This window comes from Bombus bifarius, unplaced genomic scaffold (genome assembly GCF_011952205.1).
Source record: "Bombus bifarius isolate JDL3187 unplaced genomic scaffold, Bbif_JDL3187 scf7180000007984, whole genome shotgun sequence".
Lineage (NCBI taxonomy): Eukaryota > Metazoa > Arthropoda > Insecta > Hymenoptera > Apidae > Bombus > Bombus bifarius.
Window position 1 is genome coordinate 645,614 of NW_022884367.1, and position 17,046 is coordinate 662,659.

The 17,046-nt window shown below is 33.5% G+C and overlaps 1 protein-coding gene across 14 annotated transcripts in view; it reads left to right on the plus strand.

The window, feature by feature from the left end:
- LOC117204947 (tropomodulin) overlaps positions 1-17,046 on the plus strand; it is a 115,760-nt gene that overhangs the window by 76,963 nt on the left and 21,751 nt on the right. For 7 of the 14 annotated variants that reach the window (XR_004487160.1, XM_033442879.1, XM_033442885.1 and 4 more), the window contains 8 exons: positions 6,328-6,480; positions 6,564-6,731; positions 6,816-6,942; positions 7,030-7,250; positions 7,347-7,501; positions 7,584-7,680; positions 7,789-7,936; positions 9,356-9,464. Coding sequence is in view for 12 of the 14 variants with exons in the window: in XM_033442879.1 (XP_033298770.1) it covers positions 6,328-6,480; positions 6,564-6,731; positions 6,816-6,942; positions 7,030-7,250; positions 7,347-7,501; positions 7,584-7,680; positions 7,789-7,936; positions 9,356-9,444 (1,158 nt within the window). In the remaining 2 variants the exon portion in view is untranslated. Of the gene's footprint in view, positions 1-5,341; positions 5,672-6,327; positions 6,481-6,563; positions 6,732-6,815; positions 6,943-7,029; positions 7,251-7,346; positions 7,502-7,583; positions 7,681-7,788; positions 7,937-9,355; positions 9,465-10,850; positions 10,931-17,046 lie in introns of those variants that run through there. The other 7 variants (XM_033442881.1, XM_033442884.1, XM_033442883.1 and 4 more) reach the window with 3 other exon arrangements.

A 17,046-nucleotide genomic window follows, 5' to 3' on the forward strand; every position in this document is an offset into this window, starting at 1 on the left:
AAACTGAGGTAGTTTGCGTCAATTTGATATATGTTTGTAATAAACGTGAAAGAGAATCTTGCGCTTGGGTTGCAGAAATTTGATTTTTTGTTATTTTGATTAAATGAATTTGGAAGATTATAGTTAGTTTGACAGATATTTAAAATTGCTTTAATTCAATGTTAATAAATTCAATATAGACATTTCTGATATAGGAACAGTGAAAGTTGGATCAATATGTAGATGTTCCGAATCTATTTCAATAATTTTTAGAAATTAGGATCGTATAGCCTGTATTTGAGGAATGCTAAAAACAGAAACAAAGATTTTTATATAAAAATGAATTCTTTAAAACTTTATGAAAAAAGCATGATGAATATATAAAATAAACTTGCTTGTATTTAGAATTAAACAAGGTAAAAATAGCTGAATGATCGACATAATCACTTGCTATCAACACTCAAGATAAAAATATATCCTCCTGCTGCTAATTTAAAGTTAACATGAATGAACAGTTAAATTTATAACTTCACAAACTTCCTGTATTGCCTCATATTAAGGCCGCTATCAGCCCCTTCATTCATTACAGTCTTTTACTAAAGTTTTAAGCAATTTATGTTCTCGTAAAATGTTTCTTTTATTTCTTCTCGCAGAACGTATTGACTAACTTTCAAGAAAATCTTGAAACTTTTTGTATACTTCTACTAATTATACTATTAATATCAATATAATGTGTTTAAGAAAAGATCCTATTCTTCAGAATACGAACTTCATATCTAAGGTTCTTCCCAGATGCTTGTCGATATCATTTTACCATTACCATAACCCGCGTTATTGAATCGTTAAAACTTTACAGTTTTAAGAATTTCAGGCAGATTTATGGGGGCGACCGAATAACTCATAAACGTATATATTTCTTGCGAACTAGTTCGCGTTTACTTTCATCGCCGACGGTCCGGACCCAAACGACGCAAGTTTCCCAAACGAATTAGACACAAGGAATTTCTGTCGCGTCGAATAAAACGTTCGCAAGGAACGTCGCGATATATCGACTGATGCAAATATTTGAACGAACTTTTATTTCTATACTGTGTGTCATGTATAAAACATTTGAATTTTTATTAGCACTGTAGAGAGACACGATTGTCATGGTTATATTTGTAAAATTTAGGTATATAAAAATGGCTATATAAAAATTGTAAGATATTTACTGTATATTTGGTAAAAAATTACTATACAGCATGAATAGCCATCTTAAGCGTATAATGAGTATTACATATTGACCCATGGAAGAGATATTGAAATATATTAATATAATGGATAATTGAGCATTTAAGTAAGGAAAACCGGTGCAAGTTGATGTAGTGAAATTATCAGCACGCTATATGTACATATTATGGCTGGGTATCTGAAGTTTATTAGCCAAGTACTCTACACACTGCGGTGTACATCCGTATACGTAGGCGTTGGTAGTCGCTATTCAATAGCTTCCGTTTCTAGAGAAATAAAGTAAATATTCGTGTTGCCTTTTCAATCTATCTGGAGATACTATACAGAACTTTATATTACATAATTTGACATTAAGTCGTTTGAAAATAACGTAATTACGTTGGGTTATGTGATTTATATTTTTTTATGGAGATGTTTTTATATAATTACCAGAAGGATACACTGATACGTCTCCTTTGAAGAAGGCTGATACAGTGCATCAATTTTCATAACCACGTAAAATCGTCAATATCAAAACTTTGTTTATTCGTTCTGGATAATCATGAATCTCATCTATTTATAATTGTTCTTAATTGTTGTAACGATAATAGCGTAATTCAGTAGCTGCAGCCACTAGATAAATAATAGCTGCAATGGATAATTGGATAAGCAATAATCCAGGAAAAATTCTAAATATCCTAAAGCTGGTAAAAGAAAAAGAAATTCAAGAGGCAAGAAAAGAATGGCCTCAATAATCCTTGCTGACTCGTCAGTGAAAAAACGGCTGAAAAATGAAGCAAGGGGAAAGGATAATGGAAAACTAATAAAATAAGAAGGAGCACGGAAGGAATTGTGTAACTCTTTAATGAGAAATAACAATGATGAAGAAATTAAAGCCGCAAGTAGCGGTAAGAAAAGTATAAATAAAAAAGTCAGTTAGAAAGACTTAATAATAAGCCTACACCTGATGAAAATGAATCAAAATCGGAAATTGAAGATGCCATATGTTTAACATGTTTAACTGAACCATGTTAAAAATCTGAGGAAAGTGAATAATTTATTCAATGCATACTATGTGTGGAATGTGGTAAAGACATTCCCAATTATGTATGTATTAATTACTACTTGGATTTAGAAAGTAATTATCTCCTTATGTTATTTTTAAGTAAAGATATTTATACTTATTTTATTTATGTATATTATATTATCAATGATTAGTTTATTAATTTATTTATTAATTTAAACAACAACGCGAGTATATTTCGAGCAATAAAAATGGTTCTTAAGAATAACAATAAAATTAATCGTATCAAAATGCTCCACCACAGGAGATTCATCAAATAATCATTTTATAACTTATTTCGCATATATTTTTCTGAAAGTTTAATTTACGATATGTAATGAGGAAGGTTCAAACTACGTTTCGGCATATTCTATTTACATTATTGATTCAAACAAAAATTGCAGAAATCAAAAACTGAAAAATGTATCGACTTATATTTCTGTAACAAACTTCTCCAATACAATTATAATAGTCGAATCCCATAAATAATAATAAATAAAATAGTACTGATGAAATTTCGAAAAATGTTTCGCGTAACACACATAGCGTAATATTCATAAAAGGTGTATTCATAAAGTGTTCGAATAATTTTGGTGAGCTTGTGTAGTTTTCTGGACGAGCGTCAAGCAGCTCGCTTTGTTTCCGTTATTATTAGAAACAGTGACATCCGTGGCATCCAAATTTCGCGCGATTCTGATCAATTTTTCACGCATGCTGTATTCGCGAGAACCAAATAGTCCGTCGATGTTGCGTTTTGTTTTCTTCTTTTTTGCTTCCTTTTCCTTTCACTTTCTTTCTTCGAGGAGCTTTCACACGAAGCTTTTTTCCAACGCGAGCCTGTTATGTGGCGTAAAATTATTGTCGGCGTGTGATCCGCCCGGATAGAAAACGATTCGCCTTTTTTTGTGACCGTGAAAGTAAGCAGGAGCGGTTTTCATTCGGCTATACAGAAATAAACCTGCCAAGAAACCGTACAAATTAATTAGCGGGCAGATTTCTCGCGGCCAGTGAGAGCACACGCGCGCGTTATTTGGAACACTGAAAGTTTCATTCTAGATCTGATCGTCGATATGCACGGCACTATAATTGATCTTCCTCCCGGTATTGTCTTCCGGTTATTCATCAGTGCAGTGACGAATAATATTTGCATTGAAAGAGGAAAGTATGCAGGTTCAATGGAATACATTCTGTTACATCATAGTCATGGAAAGAGTGTGCTAATAATTTAATATTCGGTTGCATCCTCTTCGGAAATTACGTAACTCTAGGATTGCGTATGAGAAAATAGGGAGTTGGTGATGAAGCGAAGACATTGATGAATCTGAATATTAGAAATCTGCAATTTTTATCTAATAGATAAAAATTCTAAATGAACATCGTATTTTATTCGTTTGAAAAAACATGTATTTTAATTTTATACTTCGTACAATACGTATCAATTCTTAAATTCTGATACATCATCCAATATATTATTAACGATATTTTGAAAACATAAATAAATTATTGCTTGAACAACGTTGTTATTCGCATTAAGTTTAAGGTACACTAGGTTTAAAACCTTTTAAAAATTCAACAAAAGAAAAAGACATAACTTATCATGTTGTTGAATATGATCTGCGTATTAAAATACTCGTCTTTAGTCATCAAATGACGTTAAAATAAAATGATTTTCGTATATACATTAGTATGGTTTATATATAATTTAATTAATGGTCACATAATAGCCCACTTCGTCTCAGTCATATCAATCTCACTTACAGTTCATCATAACTAGAGATTAATGTCCGACTTGTACTTTTTTTATAAATTATATTCAGTTATACGCCCCTGTGCCTCCGCATTATTTTGTATTATATTACATTAATCGGTTTTCTTGTTGCATTCTTTTTTCTCTTCCTTTCTTTTGTACAATTTGACGTAATATGACGCTAATTTGATGCGAAAAATGGACTATTTGACTCGCCTGTTAATAACAATAACAATAATAAAAATAATAATAGCAATTGTACGATCAAACGACAAAAACGTATTCGTGGTAGCAGCAGATATTAAGTTGCCGTATTCCTGAGCGCAGGGGTGTAATCGTTATTAATGCGGGCCTAGGTCACGGGCGGCGGATCGTCTTTGGAGGCGGCTAGTTAGTTCGCGGGAAGGCCAGTGGCCGCGCTCGCGCTCACTATAAATAATCATGGCGCGGGGATGTCCAAGTATAGACCGTTGGGAGTTTGCCAGCCTGCGAGGAGGCCTCAGCTATTTTTGAGGCTGTCGCCGCTACGAGCGCTACAACGCGCGATAGACGCTCTCTAATCAAAACTGCACGGCCGAAGAACGACAGAGATGGCCGCTCTGTCTTTTCCGACCGCGAACCACGGGCCTACGCAACACGCTCCCACCTAGCATGCACAATTTCCCCACTCTTAGCATACACACCGATTACCGGTCTTTGCGCGACCTTGGGTAGAATTGATTTATCGCGTTAATCATCTTGACACGGACCAGTGGAGGGTCCACGTGTTTCATCAAATTCTTTTCGATTACATATTGTACATACTCCGCACGAAAACTGCAGCTATATGTGTATCATGTGTCAAACCGCTCTCGTCGGTTATTTATCACCTTATTAGTTAGATCATTTTCGTTGGATGGCTAATTTAGTGGATCATAAGGTCACAAATTATGGTATCATGTAAATGTAGAATGATGTTAGTCGTTAGAATGAATAATTTCTTCAACGTGGATTGTCGCGTAATACTGTATATAGTACTTTAATATTGTATAATTCAGCTATTTTATGTGAAAGACAAACTCTTTTATGCTAAAAGATCTTGAATCGTCAGCTACTTTTAACGGTATTGAATGATTCAATCCAAGAGCGAAAATGGTAAATGGTTGTTCAACCTCTCTCAATTTGCGAATCTTATACGTATATGGAGGTGTTTTAAAACAACCGCCACGGGTGCTACATCAACGTCAATACCTGCGCGACGCTAGACGCGCAGAAACTTTCTCCATGGGTTAGCATCTTGTATACTTCATTCAAACTAATACTCCGTCCGGTTGTCAAACGGCTTAAGGCGATAATTGAATGAAAACTTTCTCATTATTATAAACAATTAGGAAAATTAAATAAATATTTCTTGCGTTTTGAAAAGCTATTCCATATTGAGTAAATATTTTGAGATTTCTTCGAATAATTATGAAATATACTACGGAGTGATAATTCATTTCGCTGGTTCTTTGTTCAAATATGGTATAAGCGTCAAAGGGCGCTGCCGCAATCAGCCGCAATCGGTGAACTGGTCAGTGAAGTGTGTGTTTGTCGTGAGAAGTGGGTGAGGTATTTGATTGCGAGCGGTTCACCTAATTTCGCATTGAAGGACCGTATCATTGTGGTTCATTATTGTGAACGATTTGTCAGTAGTAAGTTTCATTCTTGTTTAGATGTTAATATTTGAGAGACGGTCACGAATCGTCGTTTAGCGTGGGTTGTCGATTTGGCAGATGAGTTGTCAATGAAAATCGATCCCGAATTATCTGGGGCAAAGGGCATCAGCCGGATTGGACAGTTGCCGAATTTAAATGCAACTTGTCGATTTGCTGATCGTTCGATCAGGAACATTGCCTGCGTGTACTCTTAGGCGTAGTGATGAACGTGTTCCGTGACGAAATACCCTGTCGCTGATATTGTATACGGAAAAATATAATTCGTCGTTTCGGCTTCGATTTTCTGGTCATCCGTCGAAGGCCATTGTTTTTATCATTTGGTTGTTTCAATCATTCATTGAACTTTACGTGTGTCTATTTATGCAAATTTAAGGAGAGTGAAACTATTTGTTAATAAAATATTACGAAAATTATCAGAAAAATTTTCATCAATTTTTTCATGTATTTAGTAATCAGTATTTAAGAATTCATACTCTGTGTTCTGTTATAATGCGGATGTGTTAGAATATTAACATACTTTAATAGTATTATAGCAGTTTTATATAGCATTAGATAATTATATTAATAACTCTGCTAATAAAATGTCACGGAGGCACTCTGTAGTTGACCAAGAACCATGGGAAACTTTCCAGACTTCTTCATCAACCAAAACTACCACTATGACAACTGCAGCAAAGCTGTATGGCAAGGATTTGAGTGAATACGATGATGTGGATGTGGACGATTTGTTGGCACAACTCACTCCAGAAGAAATTAATATATTAGCAAAGGAGGTGGATCCTGATGTAAGAGAATTAGAATTGTCGTTGCCATGTTTAATTTATAATAGCTGATATAAATATATTTCATACACTCTTTATTCTTATAGGATAGCTTTATGCCACCATCGCAACGTTGCAGCTATGAATGTGACAAGAGTCCTACAGGACCGCTAAATCGCAAGAAACTTATTGAACACATCAACAAACAAGCTTTAGAGACACCAGATAGACCAGAATTAAAACCTTATGTACCTGGTGTAATAAGAGGGAAAAAGGTATTGTTTTAAATCAAATATTTTGTTTTTAATACATTTGAAATGAAAAATATTGATATATATGTTTTCGTTGTATACTTTTAGTGGGTTCCTCCTCCTCAAGAAACTGCAAAAGAAAAAGAAGCAGATGAGCAAATTGCTATTGATCTTGGAGAGGAATATGAGCAAGCATTGTCTAATGCTACTCAAGAAGAAATTATTGATCTTGCTGGTGAATATAATTTTCTAGGATAGAATAATATAATTTTTAGTAATGGTAGATTTATTTTGACATTTAATATTAATTTTTTGCGTGTAGCTATTCTTGGATTTCATTCCATGATGAATCAAGATCAGTATCATGCTTCCCTATTAAATTCTGGCCAACCTGTTGGTTTGGGTTGGGATGGTGTAACGAAAGCTAGTCAACCAAAACCTTATCCAATGGAGCCACCTAATGATACAGACGTTGACGCTACTATTAAACAAGTGCGAGAAGATGATACTTCGCTAATTGATTTAAATTGGAATAACATTAAAGTAGGTATATGAAACCTATTACTGATTGTACACTCACAGAACGTTTGGTATTTATGATTACATAACGTTATTATATGTAACATTATTATTTTCCAGAATATATCTGATGAAAAGTTTATCCAACTATTTGAAGGACTGGAGATAAATACACATCTCGAATCCTTAAGTTTAACAAATGTGGGACTCACTGATAAGACTGCACAAAGGTTGGCAGATGCCTTAGAGAAAAATTCTACGCTCAGAGTACTCAAGTTAGTATAATGCATTTTATCTACTTTGTATTGTAAAAATAATCTTTATTAGATATAATATGTTAAACCTATAACTTTTTAGTGTGGAAACAAACTTTATAAGCCCAGCTGTGATAGTGAGGCTCATCAGGGCACTCCTTAAAACAAAGTCAATAGAAGAATTTCGATGTTCGAATCAGGTAAGATACAGTAAAAATTTTATATTTTTACATCTATTAATTTATCTACCAAATATAATAAAATTTTCGTGATGATTAATATATTTTGTTTTTGCATTTAATATGTAGAGGTCACAGGTGCTGGGAAATAAAATTGAGATGGAAATTACACAATTGGTGGAACAAAATCCGACATTGCTCCGACTTGGTCTTCACTTGGAGTTTAACGATGCTAGACATCGCGTGGCCGCACATTTACAACGCAACATTGATAGGAGTAAGTAGAAATAATATATTTATAAAAAATATTTCCTTCGTGGAAGTTTTAATTTTGGACATATCAAAATAATTTTTTATGAAGGTTCTATGAAAAATTTTATATTGAGCTTAAATAAGAAATAACTTTATTCCTTTTTCTATATATTTTTGTATACAGAATCTGTTCTTTAATATAAAATGATCATTTATCATTTAAGTCTTAAGTGATATTCATCAAATAAATCATAAGTGTTAATGTCTCATTCTTGATATAACTTTGTAGTTGTATCAGAGATATCAATTATTCATTAGATCGAACAATTAATCTTTTTTCAGGTATATTATAATTAAAATATCAGTTCACATGTCTCAAATATTCATTTATAATGAAAAAAGTTTTTCCAGATGATTTATTTGTCGAGGGATATGTGCCACATTGGAATCGTACTTTTTATATTATTCAAACAATTATTCTCACATTCTAAATAGAGACGATTTTTTCCTGTCGTTCATGCTGCAGTGATATTCATACTGTTAATTTTTCGTTTAGATGGGAGCAATTGTATGGGGGACCATGGAGATTATATGACGAAATGCTTCTAACTCTTCCGAATCTGCTTCGTAGTCTTTCATAGCGCTTTATTAGCACATCATCATTCATCCATTCATCCTGCTAAATTCATTTATTATTTTTCTAGCTAGTGATATAGAGGTAATTATGAGTGTACCCATTTGCAATCAACATTTCTTCATATCTCTAACAATCTATGCACTCTAATAACCCCTTTCATCTAGCCATTTTGAAAGTTCCATTTCATTTCTCGCACTAGGAAGATGTTGTACCTAGAAACTTCATCGACAAGTGTAAAATATAATCTGTTTCCAATTTTCAGCCAAGTACAGGACCAAAGATTAAAGTGCATAGGCATTTAATTTGGTATGAGTCTATTTAAGTCGCGATTATTTCCCATTATTGCTTATATATAGCTTATTTAACATTGATAAGCAGCAGAGCAGATGTAAACTTTGATTCATGCTTTTGTGCAGTTTCGCTTTATTTAATTTACTAAAGAAAATGATTGTTAATAGTATTAGTTTAGAAAAAACATGAAAACACTAATTATTTTCGAATAAAAAACGATGAATTTTCAAGACAATGACAACTTCTCAACTATAAATTCTTCTAGGTCCAAACCTTGCCTTATATTCACCTTGCAGCATGCATATCTTTCACATAGTTTCATGTTTTCAGTGCAAGCTTTTTATCTGTTTCGTTTTATCATTCTCACGTTCATCTCACAATTATAATGTTGAAAATGTTTCACGTAAATATGTGAAACGCCTGCATTGATTTATATTTTGTCTGAAACTTGTTCTATCCTTACGAAATTGCTATAATAGTATTCGAAAGATTTTAACGAATTATTTATTTTGTTAGTCTGTCGTGTGCAACGCGCTAAGCTAGAGGCCGGTGAACTTCCTAAAAGTTTCGCTATCCCAGTAGGTGGTGTAAGAAACGAAACGTAGCGTTGACTTTTTATAGCGCAGTGAGTAATATTTGTAGGCAAGAAAGTCCTGTATTGAAAACTTGTCTTTAATGCCTGATTTTTTCGACCAATGTACAATTTTCATGATGTCGAATGTAAGTGAATGTCCAGATAAAACGGTATCCTTGATTCGTAAATTAAATTATTTGCTTGTGATTGTTTATTTGTTAACTGCATTTTGTACCGGTTTGATTAATTCATGAATAGACCTTGGTCTAACAGTTCTTAAAATTGTTTGAGTCAATAAATATGTTCATATTTGTATATTCTTTGTATTAGTAAAAAAGAAAATAGCCAGTACTTTTAACAATAAAATAAATAACTAGCGGATAATCATGAGCATTATTAGGATTGAGAATTCTATTCAATTAATATCTGATATTATAATGATATTATGGCACAATTATCATGGCCGTATATCAGTATAATAATTACCAATTATCAAAAATATTTACAGCAATGATAGTTATCAAACAATATAAATATAACAAAAAACTATATTATCTGCAGCACTAATAGCTGCGTATTGACGGTAACAGTGACAACAATGACTAACAATGACAACAATCTTTTATACGTACACTATTATTAACATTCATGCATCCACCGCACGATTTTATTTTAAGTTGCTCGCATTATCTCTTCTCTCATTTCAATCTGTCGCACACATCTGCTAAAGCAATAACGATAAACTATAGCATAAGAAAGTACACGAAGAGAAATACGGCAATCTATTCGAACACAAACGAATCTTTCAATGCGATGATCAATTGATATGATAAGTACACACATCTCAGATTGTCTTTCCAGGCGGAGTCCTCAAATCAACGTATGCCAATGGTCCACACCCTATTTCGCAATTTATGGTCTCATTGTCGCGTAGATGCGCGTCACATAACGTTTAGGTTGTACGACAATTACAGTGATCACGATGAGCCCAAAGGATTACGATGGCGAGCCACGCCTATTTTAACTGATTAGGGATCTCGAAACGATCAATTAATCGTAATGAAGTTATCTATCTGTGTCACACTTGCTACAGTCCTTAAATTTTTACATTCCAATCTCGTTTCAACAAATACAAAAATTTGCAACATTTCAAGCAAAACTTTCATACAAAATTAAAACGAGAAATCACGTATGTCTATATTTCCATTAAATTTAAGAAACTATTTAATATCACAATTTCGAAAATGAATGCATGTAGTAAGCAGGATTAATGATGAAGAAAACGACCGATTTGGATCGCTTCGATTTCTCTTATTTTTGTTTAGTCGCCATATAGAATGGATTAGTTTGTATAACGATTTTACCACCCACCGATATGAGACTCTACGAGTCAGAGCTGCGATGTATACTTACGACACCTCTATTCTTTCCCAACAGTACGGAAAGACCTAACGCTGCGGCTACAGTTCCGATTCTTTAACATGAACCACAGGAAACCTGCCTTGATTCAATGAAAGGTAGCTACCCCTTAAGTGGTGGTCGATCAACAGATTGATGCTGCGCGTTTTTCTTGCGGCAAGCCTTAACTGCTCTTGTTACTTTGTAGCTTAACTAACGTTGCTTTTCGATAGATGCAAGGTTTTGTGCGCTTGAGAGGAAGACAGGATCAGTGTAAAAGCGTTTTGGGCTACGAACGATGTTCAAGTATTTGAGAACTTTTTACGGTTACTTGAGAGGTCTACAATTTCTAGGAAATTATGTTTTATGAGATTCTGTGACATAGATTCTTAATAGTGAAAGAGTTACAACAATAGTTTAATATTGGAAGAAAATTGTAATGAAAATTTTATTTTATTTTGGTATTTTCTACTAAAGATATTTAAAGTATAGTTTACGGTAATATATATGTTATATTTTAAGCCTTCAAACTTTTGTAATTAATATTGTTTCATACGTTATAGTATAATTGAAGGTATCTAGATTCAAAGATAATACATATGACAACGAAAGAATCTATTTTTAAGAAATTCTGAACTATTTGTAATTTTAGTATCTGCTGGAATTCAATAACATAATTTTCAATAAAAATACAAAGATTTTCCAGTAAATGGAAATTTATAATAGTATCGGGTTTACAATTTTGAACGACAAAGAATCATGCGCCGTTGAAATTAAGAATGAATGAATTTATGTCAAGGAGGATCTCACAAAACATAGGATTCATTCGTTGCATGGTTAGTATCTCGTTCGTAATGCATCACGACACGTTAGTTCGTAATGAAAGTCGAAAACAGAGTTTTGCGCTTGATCTGACACGTCGTTAACTGCGAATGGTGTTTGTAGACGAGCTTTAACTCTGGTCGACGGCCTCGCTCTCAGGATTTAGGTGCACATCCTATCAAACCCGATGAAGTCGTGACGCGTTAATTTCCACGCAAGCTTCCAGAAGCTCGGTTCACCTTGCGTGACGTCCTCTCGACGTTAAATGTCGAGCAGCGAGCGGTTTAACGTGTGACGACGTGCCTAGTGATGGGATCAACCGTATCGCGAGTAACATCGTAAAGTCTGATGAAGCATTTGACTAATTGCCTTCGAATTTTCCGTCAAGTATTCCCAACGGATACGTAAAAGCGACTCGAAATTAATCTTGTTCTCCTCATTCGTTGAAAAATTATATTATTTGTTACTACACTTTGTAGAGATTGTGAAATATTTTTTAGTTGATGTTTAGATTACTTTTCAATAATTATTTTATGTTATAGAATGTTACTGTTCTAGAAAATGTTTCTTCAAGATTTAATGGAATTAATAGTATGTTTAATATATTTCAATATATTATTCGATATATTTTAGTTACTGCCAAAACTTTAACAAAGTATTTCAATTGATTAACATATAAAGATAACAATTTTGTGTTATACAAGTTTACAATATTTCATAGCTTTTTATATTGTGATACTATTTCCGATAACCGTTTTCATGATCCCATCACTAAATGTGCGCTAGCAGCCGAAAGTACGAGACTGTATAATTATGATGAAATCTATGATAATTAAGCTGTACCCTTAATAAGAGCAACTAACAACTAGTTATTTAATCATAGTAAGATGATCTTAATAATTAGCATATTTTTTTGGTTGGTAGTACAAGGACTAAACCTTTTACTTCTTTATTTTCATTCAAGAATCATATTCTTCCTGTTACATGCAAAGAGTTCAGATAATATTATAGGATAGTTTATATAATAATTACAATTAACATTACAATTATCAGAATCTAATCTGTATCTCATTAACATAATTACAACTAAAAGCTAAACACGTATATACATATAATCTTCTTTCCATTTAGTAAGAGACAATTTATTCATTTTGTTAAAAATATTTGCAAAAAATATTCTAGTATTAATATTATTATTTACGTCTGCAAATCTTTTAACTTTGTAATAATTATAAATAACATATAACATATATAATATCCTCTTTTATTTTTCGATTTATAGTGTTCGAAAAACGATATTTAATGCTTTCATGTGAGCCCAGGTCTCTTACTTTTGGCCGATAGTGCACGCCAGCGATAGTGTAACTACCATACACGCTGATACATGGCAGCAGGTTCGGATCGCGATGAAACTGTTCCGTTGGATCAACCGCGAACTGCTCCCGATAAAGTTTTTCCCTTGCGCGAGGGTACAACTCAATTAACCGGTCGTTTGGTGGAAAGTTCGTAGCCAGATCGCCGCTTTACAGCTCAGATTAGCTGTTTGCCTAGGAATACGGGAGTAATTTCTTCTCGTCACGCGAATAACTTTCCAACTTAGCTACGGGACACAATGTTTTTGCCTAAAAGCCAGCTAGAAGTTCCTCAAGTTATATTTTGCCCTTTTACGTCGTATTGTTAACCCCTTGCGTTTCAACCAAGTTATTATTGATTTGAGCGGAGACATTTCGAGAGTCGTTTGAAAGCAATTGGTCAATTAGACTATAATAGTTTAGCAGAGTTAGAAATTAGTACCGCGTGCGATGTAAATTTCGTAAATTTGTTATACTTTGATCGTTCGATTTATGGTTACATAAATGCGTAATAAATTGAAACGGTCGTACAATTTTTCGTACAACGGTATTACAACGTTTTTAGCGTATTAAGATTAGCCAGATTTTATTCTACGCGTCAGTTTTGTGGGAATTTAACAGACGGGGAAATTGACGGGTTTCGTATTTCACGGAGATTGTATAAAATTAAATTCTCAACTTTGACGCTTTGGGCTATGTCTGCATCAATGTATAACATTTCATTTCACGAAAATGCCTGTGACATTTTTTTATATAAACACGCGTTTATGGTATTTTTTGACTAGCTGATTAAATATGCTATGGTGAAACATTTATTTGCGACAAACGATACAACCAGACATTTTTAATATGCGAGAGGACAGCTGCAATTGTGTCATACATCTAAAAGTGTAGGGAATGAAAATTTAAATTAATTCAGGATAGAAAATTTATTGGTTACGCAAGGGGTTATCTGTTCATTCAGGAATCTTCTAGAAGCTCTTTAAATTATGTAAAAGTTATTAACCCTTTCTTGCCCAACAATTTTTATTTAGTTTTTTTAGAAGAATAAATATTATATATATAAAAAAATCTTAAAAGTCAATCATACTGTTATTTATCCGTAGACAAGCAAAATTTCGTTCTTCGATTTTTCCGAAAAGAACAATTATCTAATATAATATTAGAGTCGATAAATATTCTAAGAGTTTTTCAAATGTTTCTTGACATCTAAAATAATACAAAAAATTATATTTTAATGTTAAATCGGTCCATTTTTCATCTTGTTGTTTGCAAAGTTATATTGCATACGATATACAACATGAAAATTATATTTAATTAAAAATAACACGGAACAATAAAGGGTTAATTACAACTAATATCTCATCGGTACATATAAACTAATGAAAACTATCACTTTAGACACTAAACTCTAATCTCATAATGATATAAATCCATCGACGAAAAGAGTTTCAGCTATTCAACGAACGCTTAAAAACCAGAAAATAATCGTGAAAATCGAAATTATTCGAAAGTGGACCAATTTACATGGTTGAAACGGTAAATCCCCGACCAAATCGGATCGATTATGCGCGAGCTTATTTCGCCTTTCTGATAACTATTTGCGGGCATAAACTTCATCACAGTGGTCGAACGATTTTCACGATTAGCCGAATTTAACGCTTTAAATGTCAAACGAGCGTCGAGCACCGCGGATTTCCAAAGTGCTCGATGTTCATGCATCGACGAAATTTCCAGCGGATCGCTCGTGTTTCCGTCATAACACGTCATGGACGTGTTATTACCAGGCTAAAAGATTGCTGTGACGTACGAGTTTCCACGTAAATCCACTACCTTTCCTCCCCTTCTGTTTCAGTGTTTGAAATGTGACGTGCATCGACGTGTTGAAACGTTTTCTTTGAAAATAACAGCGTGATATACGATATTTTCGATTAACACGATCGTCTTGTTTGCAGTTGGACCTGTCTTTTCTTTCTTTACTAACAGATTGGACAATTAACTCTTAAAAGCTATCGTCGAAAGAAATTACATTGATGCGCTATCATGGGTGAAATTCTATCTAAATATATCCTTTTTCATTTAGAAATAAATGAAGTCAAGTAAATGTAATTGATGTTACCCTTACGTTTGATATTAGACGAAAGGTGGTATTATTAAGGGACGATAATATTAAAGAAAAATACGTTTGGTGTGAGATTTCACCCATGGTAACCCTTAAGGGTTAAGATCGTTTGTGGAGCTTCTTTCTTCTTGCATGGAACTAACGCGTGGAAAGTATACATATCGTTCCTTTTTGCATTCGGGAACGAAGGAGTTTTATTGGTAAATCTTTTACTAGAAGAAAAAGGAAGGAGCTCCAATGATTTATGCGAGGATCGAATTATAAAGAATTTTGCGCTCACGATTGATTTTGTGCTTACTGTTGAAATTAATTATATATTGGATAAAGATTACAATATTATATTATTTTTGTCCAGTATAATGATCATATTGTAATTTAACGAATTAGTTATTGATTTAATATTTCACATGTATTCGCTGTCATATTGGACAAAAGCTGTGCCACGAAAAATTCCTCGATATAAATGAAAGGAATTTAAATGATGTCGCATATTTCCAGCAGATCGTGATGAAAAATAATTCCGTTGAAAATAAAATTCCACACATAGGACGAGTGTTTCGAAATTGCGGAAAATCATATAAAGAAAAAAGGAAATGTAGAAATGTCGTAAAATTCTTTGGTTCGTCCTTGTTCAACCATTCATTCCATCGAAACGTTGCAAAGAGAAGAATTCTACGGGGACTTTTCCAACAGTTTGCCCCCTCCGATGCATGTCCTAACGAAGCTCGAACGAACGCGCGCTGTTTGCCGGCTCGAGACGAAAGTTGTTTAATTCGGCGCCATGATGGATGTATCAGCGACTCTAGGAAAAAGCAGCAGCAATTTCTGCGATAGAAAGTCCGAATTCGGGACGAACGAAAGACAATTAAAAAGCAACGAGCATCCATGGCCAAGCACACACGCGGATATATTTTACGTCGTCGCCCGGGTTATTCCTGGCTCGCGTGGAAATTGCAATTTTCCCGGTCGGATTACGTTCTGAACGAGGCCAGGGACACTCTCTTTCTCTTTCTAATTCGAAGTTCCGCCGGTTTTAATCGTGTAACGGTTGCGCGCTTTGGCACGCCGGAAATCGCGATAATTGATTCGAAAAGCTTCCCTTTTTTTCATCGAGATAAATCGGATATCATCGTGTTGTTTGCCGTAAATATTCAACTGAAGCGTCAAAATAGAGCTTCTTCGTTAGAGCTGTATGATATTAGTTTGTTATTATTGTTGTTTATGTTTAATTGTAGTAGTGGAGAATATCTTCTTTTATTAAATTTCTACGAGAGAAATAGCCGATGGAAAAATTTTTTCCGCAGATCATCTTCTGTTAAGTTTCATTAATTGTAGGATGAAAAATTGGAATTTTATCAAAAATGTTATATCAATAGAAGATGTAAAGGAAGAGGAAAATTTACAATCAACCAGTTTAAAAAAATATGTACATATTTTCCTTTCATCAGCGAGTCGATAAGAAGACAGCTAGGCAATTATCCTGTTCTATTTGAGTTTACTCGGAATATTTTTTGATGGAAATGAATTATTCTCTTTGCAACGTTTGCGGCGGAGCAAAAATATGTATAAAGCAGGGGTTGAAATATGACTTTGATTTCAGTTAGATAACTATTAATACGGGTGATGATTCTCCGTAAAAGAAATATATTCAAATTGCGTAATCCAACATTCTTTTGTGGGACTTTGTAGAATATGTGTTTGATTAAAATCTTAGGAAATTTTTAAGCGATTAATCTTCAAGCTTCTTTTACCTTCATTGTCAAAATTATATAAATAATTCAGAAAAAAAAGATGATGTGAGTAATCATTGACAGTTCTATCTGATTAATTAAATGCGAGAGCTTCTCAGCGTTTCAATGTGGTTTTTGATTTTTCAAAATACTTAAACAGATTCTCTTTTAACGATATTTTATTTTTCTCTATTGAAATAATCAAAATA